Genomic DNA, 10,613 nt, shown 5'->3' with positions numbered 1-10,613 from the left:
TGTTTCTCCAGCCTAAGATGGAAGATCAAACTTGATAAGAAGAAAAAAAGATCCAAAGTTTAAAGGCGTATTCACACCTGACTTTAAAAACAATCCAGCATGCATTAAAATAATGCAAAATTGCCTCTTTAGATGACATATGAGTGCAGTCCGATATTTTGCATGCACCTATAGACTTGAATGGGTGCACATCTTGCGATATACAGTGTGTCCGGAAAGTATTCAGACCCCTTTAAAAATGTTCACTCTTTCATTGCAACCATTTGGTAAATTCAAAAAAAGTTAATTTTTTCTCATTAATGTACACTCTGCACCCCATCTTGACAAATAAAAACAAAATGTAGAAAAAACCAAGGAGAAAAATTGTATGAAAAATACCCTGAATATAAATAAATAAATTGCAAGTGCTTAATAACAGGGTACTTAGTGTATACATTTTTGAAAAAAGGTAAAAAGCTGTCTCACCTCGTCACGGTGTACCCATCTGAGACAGTCCCTAACCTACTGAAGTTAAAAACATTATCAATACCTGACTTGTGTCATGTCAAAACTCCAATATGGATGGTGGCAAGTGGTCAGCTGTGTCCCAGATAAAATACACAGCAAAGTGAGACGCAATCAGCTGTTCAGTCTCAGTACTAGGAGGGCTGCACCCCCAACTTGCAACTAAGCAAGAAAACATACAAAAAACACAAAAACCTGAGCTGAAACAATGTTCAGTAAACATGCAACATTAAGCATGTGAATTGCAGCCTTAAGACTAGAAAAAACCAAGGAGAAAAATTGTATGAAAAATACCCTGAATATAAATAAATAAATTGCAAGTGCTTAATAACCGGGTACTTAGTGTATACATTTTTGCAAAAAGGTAAAAAGCTGTCTCACCTCGTCACGGTGTACCCATCTGAGACAGTCCCTAACCTACTGAAGTTAAAAACATTATCAATACCTAACTTGTGTCATGTCAAAACTCCAATATGGATGGTGGCAAGTGGTCAGCTGTGTCCCAGATAAAATACACAGCAAAGTGAGACGCAATCAGCTGTTCAGTCTCAGTACTAGTACTGAAACATTGTTTCAGCTCAGGTTTTTGTGTTTTTTGTTAAAATGTAGAAAAATTTGCAAATTTTTTTTAAAGAAAAACTGAAATATCACATGGTCATAAGTATTCAGACCCTTTGCTCAGACCCTCATATTTAAGTCACTTGCTGTCCATTTCTTTGCAATCCTCCTTGAGTTGGTTCTACTCCTTCATTGGGGTCCAGCTGTTTAATTAAACTGATAATACTTGATTTGGAAAGGCGCACACCTGTCAATATAAGACCTCACAGTTCAAAGTGCATGTCAGACGAAATAAGAATCATGAAGTCAAAGGAACTGCCCATGGATCTCAGACATAAATTGTGGCAAGGCACAGATCTGGCCAAGGTTACAAAACAATTTCTGCAGTATTCAAGATTCCTAAGACCATAGTGGCCTCCATAATCCTTAAAATGGAAGAAGTTTGGGATCACCAGAACATCTCCTAGACCTGGCTGTCTAGCCAAACAGAGAGAGAGATAAAGAATAACCCCAAGATCACGGTGGTTGAGCTCCAGAGATGCAGTAGGGAGATGGGAGAAAGTTCCACAAAGTCAACTATCACTGCAGCCCTCCACCAGTCGGACCTTTGTGGGACTTTATGTGAAAGACATATGAAAGCCAGCATAGAGTTTGCGAAAAAAAACCACCACATTAAGTACTCCCAGAATATGAGAAATAAGATTCTCTGGTCTGATGAGACGAGGATAGAACGTTTTGGTGATAATTCTAAGCGGTATGTGTGGAGAAAACCAGACACTGCTCATCACCTGCCCAATACAATCCCATTAGTGAAACATGGTGGTGGCAGCAGCATGCTATGGGGTGTTTTCAGCTGCAGGGACAGGACGACTGGTTGCAACTGAAGGAAAGATTAATGCGGCCAAGTACAGAGATATCCTGGAAGAAAACCTCTTTCAGAATTCTCTGGACTTCAGACTTGGCTGAAGGTTCACCTTCCAACAAGACAATGACCCTAAGCACACAGCTAAAATAACAAAAGGAGTGGCTGTCAATTGTTTTCTGCGGTGACGCGAGTGTTCTCCAAAATGAGAACAGAGAGAAAGTCTGCAGTTGCCAGAGACTGTATCGTGCGCTCGAGCAGCTGCGACCTACTGCATTGAGACTCGCGGCCCCACAGGTCAGAACCCACCACGTCCTGATCGTGTGCACATACCCTAGGAACTGATGAATCAGGTCCCATCTTAGGTTGTTGCTTTCTAGGAAATATTCCCCATCATGTATGGGTCGTTATAGTTATACATTTGCCTTATATTCAAAAACATGCAACATACAAATTGTGTTAAAAAAACCTTTAAGAAAATTGCAGGTGTGTTACAGGTGTTTTTTTTTTTTGTTTTTTTACACAGAGTTGTCTATAGATTGTGTCCTGTTATAACAGATTAGGAGGTTAAAGTGTAATATTTAAACAGCCCATTGAGAAAATAGTTATAAATCTTAATCTTACACAAACACTTCCAAGAAAGTAATAGACTTATCTGTGGCAACCAAGCACAAGTGGCCATGGCACGTGCGTGTGATCAACCATAAACGTAACGCATCTTGCATTGCTCAGTGCTGTACATGTGGATACCTCCGCCAATTGCCAACATTTCAGCTGGAGAGACTTAGTTTTACAACAAGACAAACACTTTTTTTAGATCAATAGACAGTTGAAGCTGCTTGTTTATTGATTTATGTTTTATCATACTTGTTGGTGAAAAAGAAAAACCCATACTTTAATGTTCAAAAAAGTAAAGTTTAGCAAGATTGTTTTTACATGAACAAAAAATAGAGTATTTCTTCTTGCTAGCAGTCCTTTATCATCCCATCCTCCCACTGCACACAACATTCACTTCCATATTTTACCAGTCTGTCACCGCGACACTGAATTGTGCAGTAGGGCTTTCTATGAAAAACAGATTTATGCACAAGTATATAAAGGAAAAAAAAAAAAAAACAATTCATCTTCTACATACAGTTCGGTGGTTTCTGTAAACAAGATCTAACCAAATCGCGGTGTTAAAAAGAAAAGATCTCTTACTATCAAAATATACATTTTGAATTGCAGACATTATGCAAATATTTAAAAAATAGTACATTGTTCATTCTGGTTGTAAATACATGACAGTCTCCCTTTAGAGCACACAGATCAGCACATAATCAGGCTGAATTCATTTTGCCATCTTTGACAGACTTCCATGCTCTAAGTGAGAGTGATGCCACGATTAGCCATCCAAGCACAGAAAAAGGCTTCCTGCTCCTCAGAATCGCAAGTGAGATTTGTGCTTCACCATATACCTGGAAGAGAAAATCAATAAGTCAGTCTGTATTACAGAGCATGTAACTATCTATACCATGCAAAACAAAACAATTCTGGGGAATAAAGTATACAGTAAATCCCAAAGTGAGTACACCGCTCACATTTTTGTACAAAGTTTTTTTTTATATCTTTTCATGGGACAACACTGAAGATATGACACTTTGATGCAATGTCAAGTAGTCAGTGTACAGCTTGTATAACAGTGTAAATTTGGTGTGCGCTCAAATGCAACACAGCCATTATTGTCTAACCCACTCGCAACAAAAGTGAGTACACCCCCAAGTGACAATGGCCACATTGTACCCAATTAGTCATCTCCCCTCTGCGGTGTCATGTGATTCACTAGTGTTACAAGGTCTCAGATGTGACTGGGAAGCAGGGGTGTTACATTTAGTGTTATCCCTCGCACACTCTCTCATACTGATCACTGGAAGTTCAACATGGCACCTGATGGCAAAGAATTCTCTGAGGATCTGATAAAAGGAATTCTTGTTCTACATAAAAGATGTCCTAGGCTATAAGAAGATTGCAAACACCCCGAAACTGAGCTTCAGCATTGTGGCCAAGGCCATGCAATGTCTTAACAAGACAGGTCCCACTCAGAACAGGCCTTTCCATGGTCAACCAGAGAAGTTGAGTCTGTGTGCTCAGAGTAATCCAGAGGTTTTCCTTTCAAAATAGACACATGAATGCTGTCCGTATTGCTGCACAGGTTACAGGGGTGGGAGGTCAGTCAGTGCTCAGACCACACGCTGTACAGTGCAGTGCAGTGTTGACCCAGAACAAAAGCCTCTTCTAAAGATGATGCACAAGAAAGTCTAGAGTCTGCTGAAGACAAGAAGACTAGAAACATGGATAACTGGAGTCATGTCCCATGGTCTGATGAAACCAAGATAAACTTATTTGGTTCAAATGGTGTAAAGGCTGTCTGGCGATAACTAGGTGAGGACTATAAAGACATGTGTGTCTTGCCTACAGTCAAGCATGGTGGTGGGAGTATCATGATTTGGGGCTCCATGAGTGCTGCTGGCTATGGTGTCTACAGTTCATTGAAGGAATCATGAATGCTAACATACTGCTGTAGGAAATATGAGTGAAACCACATTTGTTTTGTAATTAAGAGGTTGGAATACCTTGAAAGATGTAGAAAATAAACAGCAAGAGTCATCTTGTGTATCCTGCATCCTTTTTACCAGTTATTGTCAGCAGTGCTGATAAAATTCAAGCATATTTCCTACAGCTCTCCTGCTTCATTCCTCGTGTGACCTGCAGCAACTCATACTTTAGGTTATGTGCGCACTAGAAAATGAATTTTGCTTAAGAAAAATCCGCACCCTCTGGCAGAATACCGCACCCGCGGCAAAAACCACACCGCATTTTTTTCCGTGAGTTGGTCCCTCCGGTTTTTTACCATTATCTATGGGAAAAAACGTAGGGTACCTGCAGAAAAGAAGTGACATGCTCATTCTTTTTGTAGCAAAACCTGTAGGGGGGAAAAACGCAGTGTGCGCACATCATTTTTTTTTTTACCATAGGTTTTGCTAGGGAAAGACTGCAGAAAGGTTCTGAACATTTCCTGCAGCAATTCATGCAGCAAAACCGCAGCAAATCTGCGGCAAAAAACGCAGCGTGCGCACAGGGCCTTAAAGTTTCTGTGACACAACTAAATTTGGTGAGCACACATCACTATACAAAATTGCGTTATGATATCACTTTATTGCACTTTTCTTGCCCCTTAGTTCTTTCTGTAACTATGTACTGTGACCTACTGAAGCAGAGCATGATCCCCTCCCTTTGGAAACTGGGTCGCAGGGCAGTATTCCAACATGATAATCCCAAACACACCTCCAAGACTACCACTGCCTTGCTAAAGAATCTGAGGGTAAAGGGTGCTGGCCTGGCCAAAGCATGTCTCAGGCCCTAAATCTTATTGAGCATCTGTGGAGCCTCCTCAAACGGAAAGTAGAGTATCGCAAGGTCTCTAACATCCACCAGATCCGTGATGCTCTCATGGAGGAGTGAAGAGGATTCCAGTAGCTCTTATGAAGCTCTAATGAATTCCATGCCCAAGAGTTAAGACAGTACTTGAAAATAACAGTGGCCACACAAAATATTGACACTTTGGGCACAATTTTGGCATTTTCACTAAGGGGTGTACTCACTTTTGTTGCCAGCGGTTTATAGATTAATGGCTATGTGTGGAGTTAGAGGACACACCAAATTTAGTTATAGAAGCTTCACACTGACTACTTTACAACTTTATATTGTATCAAAATGTCTTATCTTCAATTTTGTCCCATGAAAAACTATTTACAAAAATGTGAGGGGTGTACTCACTTTTGTGATATAAAGTAAATAGAGTGATTATATGGTTACTAAATAAATTATCAGGGCCCCACAACAGATCATTGAAAAAAGAAAAAACTGAATTAAAAATCATTATGACTGTCAAATGTAAAGGTCTATGGCAAAAAGGATAGTAATACCTGTCCAGAGTCTCCCAAAATCGCAGGAATACAGGTCTGTCCAAATGTCTTTTATGGTAACTTAACTCCAACACTGTCACATCCCATTTCTGTACATTGGGATCCAGACGGACTTCGTCATACTTGAGGTGGAAGGCTTTAACTACATAAAGTGAACAAGATCAAAAGTTGATCAGATTTGTTTTTGCTTACACTGTTAATGGACAGGTCATAAAAGCCTGCTCTTCACATCTGGATATTTATTGCAGGGTTATTATATATTTTATAAATAAATAAATGCTACAAGCGCTCTGAAAAAGTAATGTACTTTAATAGCAAACAAAAAAAGTAACTGAGAGCAGCCGTTGGTAAAGAACAGATTCAGTGTCCAAATCTGTCAAAATAAATAAAAAAAAAAAAAATAAAAAAAAAAAAAAAAAAAGCTTATTTTGGTTGATTTATATACCGTATTTTTCGCTTTATAAAGACACACCGGATTATAAATTATAAGACGCACCCCAAATTTAGAGATCACAAAAGGTAAAAAAATAAAATAAAAATGGGGTCCGTCTTATACCCCCGGTGTTGTCTTACCAGAGGGGGGCAGCAGTGGTGGTGAAGCGGGGTCACAGGAGGTAGAGGTTGTGCTGGCAGGCGCAGCGGGACCATGGCGGCAGGCGCAGCGGGTCACTAGTGGCGGCAGCAGTGACGGCGGTTGAGTAGTTGCGGCAGCAGCGACGGCGGGCGAGTGTCCCAATCTGTTCGCGGTCCCTTTTCAAATGATTGTACCTGGAGCAGCGCATGCGTAAATGGAGCTCTCATCCAAGAGCTCCATCTGTGCACGTGCTGACTCCCGGCGCCATAATTTCAAACTGGGACCGTAGACATACTGGGAAACCTGCCACATAGCCACCCGCACACACAGAGTGGCAGCCGGCACTGACAGGCCCCCGGCTGCCGCCCGCACGCAGGCACAGGCATCTGGCCACCCGAACGTACGCACCCGGTCACCGCACAGACAGGCTCCTCAGGTAAAGCTATATTCGGATTTTAAGACGAACCCCTCATTTTCCTCCCAAATTTTTAGGAGGAAAAGTGTGTCTTATAATCCGAAAAATACGGTATTTTTTATTTATGGAACATGGGTACATTTTTTTTGTGTGGGAGAGAAAGTTAGTAACACCATCAGGAACAATCACCATGTGGCATAAGTGACATCCATCATACTACAGAGATGTGTATCATTTTTACTTTCAATATGTCCCCCACATTTTTTTTTATTAATTTTTGTGAGGCTTGTAATTCAAGTCCTTCAGTACTTTTTCCTTTATCTGATCACTACATGGAATAAATAACATGTTCGCTGTATTGCTACGGTTGTTAAGGATGCAGGGGTGCCAAATTTTAATTCCCATCATGCGCAATTAGCATAGGAAAAAGTGAAGGTTATAAATCCTTTTTTACACATTGAGATAAGTGAATAACATTATACAGGATGATTACCCAGGGCATTTAGCCACACAGATGTGAATGCTGCTGGGTTGGAGGGCATAGGGGGATTTGACAGGAAAAATGAAGATACCCATCAGAAAATGAGCCATTGTCTAAAATCAGTTTTTTATGTTACATGTATTGCTGAAATATTTTAGGCAGAGTGTTTTTCATATCATGAGATATGAGAACATTACTTTTTGCCCTACTGCAATTATTGCCATATTTCTGTGCTGCTGGGTAATAGGCCTGTCAGGAAAATCTTATTCGGCCCTGCAAAACTGGTTCAAAGATGACAGATGTCAAACCTTTGTTACATCCCATATTACCATAGAAACCCATGGCCAACTAACATACATTTATAGAGCCCCTTCCTGCCCAACTGCTTAGCCCCAATAATTGGCCTCCTGCGTGCCACAGGTTGATGGCAAACTGCCAGGATTGGAATATCCTAGCCACTGCAACAAACTACAACTTTCCAGTATTACTAGGTGGTTAAGAGGAAAGGCAGACACCAGATTAGAAAAGAAAAAAAAAAAAAAAAAAAACGTCCTGAAGGTGCTGGCCATGGGGATCACATACAGTATACAGCAGGTGTTTTCTAAAATGTCTTTGGTAAAAATAACAATACTCTGTCTTTCAAGGCTTCAAGTGATGGTGACCACTTTAGCAACTGTTGTGCATGGAAACAAAAAGCTTACTTTTTGCAAAGATATCTACAGGAGATCCATCCGGCAACAGCCAAGGCCATCCTTTAAACTGCCAGGCGGGACCTTGCACAAACACTGCTACCACACGGTCCCTGGAGAAAGAGGAGCAAGCGTTATTACAACACATACAAGCACAAATACAGGGGGACTAGGAAGATGGGAGCCAGTCACACGGCCCAGTCTCCGTCCCAAATCCTGACGGCAAGTTAGGACACACATTCCAGTCGCTGACTGACAAATTAACTTGTTTTGACAATATAAATTACATTTATGCTCTTGACGTTGTTCTAGTCCGTTGTATACGATTGTGTTATTTTGGCATTTTTTACACTAAAACTCAATGAGAAAACTGACCAAAGCATCAGCAATTCCAAAACTTTTAAAGGCTTTTGCACTGATGCTTCTGTTTGAAGATCTGCTTAAACATTGTATCCTCAGTTTGAGGTATGACCGTCATGATATATTATTTTTTCCAGAAATTAAACAGGTGAAGATGAGAAACTAAATACATCTTAATTAAGAAACCAGTTTCCTTCACCTCCTGGACTGATCCTTTACTTTGAATTAATAGGTAAATATGTCCTTGATATAGCTCAGCAGCTCACAGAGAACAGATGACCATTGTTATAAGTCTATGGAATGGGAAGAATAGAACAGGAGGGATGGGCTAGAGAGACCGGAGCAGACAGCTCTATGGCTGCAAGTTCTCCCATGAGGATCGTTACACTCTACATACAGTTGACACCAGAAGTTTACATACACTATCTATAAAGACACATCTGCAGGTTTTTCTCACTATCTGACATGAAATCAGAATAAATCTTTCCCGTTTTAGGTCAATTAGGAACCAAAATTATTTATATTTAACAAATGCCAGAATAATAAGAGAGAAAGTTTTAAGGCATTTTTATTATTTTCTGCAAAGTCAAAAGTTTGCATTCGTGTCATCAATATTTGGTACCAAAGCCCTTAAACTATATGACTTGGGAGAATCTCCTTCCACAGTTTTCACACAAAAGTTGGTAGGTACTTGGGCCCATTCCTCCTGACAGAACTGGTGTAACTGAGCCATGTTTGTAGGTCGCCTTGCTCGCACCGGCCTTTTCCCATAAATTTTCAATAGGATTGAGATCAGGGCTTTGTGATGGCCACTCCAAAACATTGACTTTGTTATCCTTGAACCACTTTGTAACCTTTGTAACCAGTTTGGCAGTAGCTTCGGGTCATTGTCCATTTGGAAGACCCATTTCCGCCCTAGCATTAAATTCCTGGTTGACATCTTGAGATGTTGCTTCAGTATTGCCACAATTTTTTTTTCCTGCAGCAAAAAAACCCCACAACATAATGTGGCCACCACCGTGTTTCACGGTTGGGTGGTTTTAGGCATCAAAGCTTCTCTCTTTTTTTTCTCCAAACGTAATGATTGTCATTATGGCCAAACAGTTCAATTTTAGTTTTGTCAGACCACAGGACATGATCCAAAAATGAAGGTCTTTGTTCCTGTGTGCATGTGCAAACATTAATCTGTCATTTTTATGTTTCTTTTGGAAAAATGGCTTCTTCCTAGCTGAGTAGCCTTTCAGCTCATGTTGATACAGTACTAGTTTCACTGTGGATAATGACACAATCTTACCTGCTTCTGCCAGAATCTTCACAAGGTTTTTTTGCTTTTGTTCTTGGATTGATATGCACATGTCTGACCAAAGCATGTTCATCTCTTGTACACAGAACCAGTCTCCTTCCTGAGTGGTATGGTGACTGCACGTTCCCATCTTGTTTGTAGTTGCCTCATTCATCTGTACAAACAATTATACGCACCTTCAGGCATCTGGAAATTGCACTCAGGGATGATCCAGACTTGTGCAAGTCCACAGTTTTCTTCCTGAGATCTTGGCTGATTTCTTTTGACTTTCCCATGATGCTACACAAAGAAGCAGTGTGTTCCATGGGAACATTAAAATACATCCACAGGTGTCTCTAACTCAGATGTTGCTAATAAACCAGAAGCTTCCAAAGGCAAGACATGATCATATTGGCTGACACATTATTTAAAGGCACAATACTCTTAGTGTATGTAAACTTTTGGACTTTGCAGAAAGTAATAAAGATGCCTTAAAACATGCTCACTCTCTCATTCTTGCATTTGCAAATATAAATAAATTTTGGTTCCTAACTGACCTAAAGGTTTATTCCTATTTCTTGTTTGATAGTGAGAAAACATGTAGATGTGTCTTTAGATAGTTATATAAACTTCTGGTTTCAACTGTATATAAAGAAATCTTCCACAATATCAATATGATTTTGACAAGATTCTTTACAGGGCACTAATACACACACTGAAGGCATCTCACAATCCGCCCCACGGCCTGAGTAACCTGGAGGTGCCACAGCGGAGATTCTCATCAGCACAAAAATGATATGGCTGTGCTCATAGGATACGTCACAGTCAATCAGCATGCCGTAAATGATGGTAATATAGCACAATACAATAAGCACTTAGTACATAATGACTAGCTCTATTTAAGCCTTAAAAGGAATGCTAGG

The 10,613-nt window shown here is 40.2% G+C and overlaps 1 protein-coding gene across 1 annotated transcript in view; it reads right to left on the bottom strand.

Annotated features, from left to right (window-relative positions):
* Nucleotides 1-2,378: 2,378 nt before the first annotated feature.
* Nucleotides 2,379-10,613, bottom strand: part of CDC73 (cell division cycle 73) — a 208,475-nt gene continuing 200,240 nt past the window's right edge. The window contains exons 15-17 of the mRNA XM_075322108.1: nucleotides 8,061-8,161; nucleotides 5,890-6,031; nucleotides 2,379-3,381 (exon numbers count right to left, since the gene is read on the bottom strand). Of these exons, the coding sequence (XP_075178223.1) occupies nucleotides 3,345-3,381; nucleotides 5,890-6,031; nucleotides 8,061-8,161 (280 nt within the window). The 3' untranslated portion in view covers nucleotides 2,379-3,344. The remainder of the gene's footprint in view (nucleotides 3,382-5,889; nucleotides 6,032-8,060; nucleotides 8,162-10,613) is intronic.

Source organism: Anomaloglossus baeobatrachus, chromosome 8, assembly GCF_048569485.1.
Source record: "Anomaloglossus baeobatrachus isolate aAnoBae1 chromosome 8, aAnoBae1.hap1, whole genome shotgun sequence".
NCBI lineage: Eukaryota > Metazoa > Chordata > Amphibia > Anura > Aromobatidae > Anomaloglossus > Anomaloglossus baeobatrachus.
Note: the sequence above shows the minus strand (reverse complement) of the source record. Positions and strands in the feature narration are given on the sequence as shown.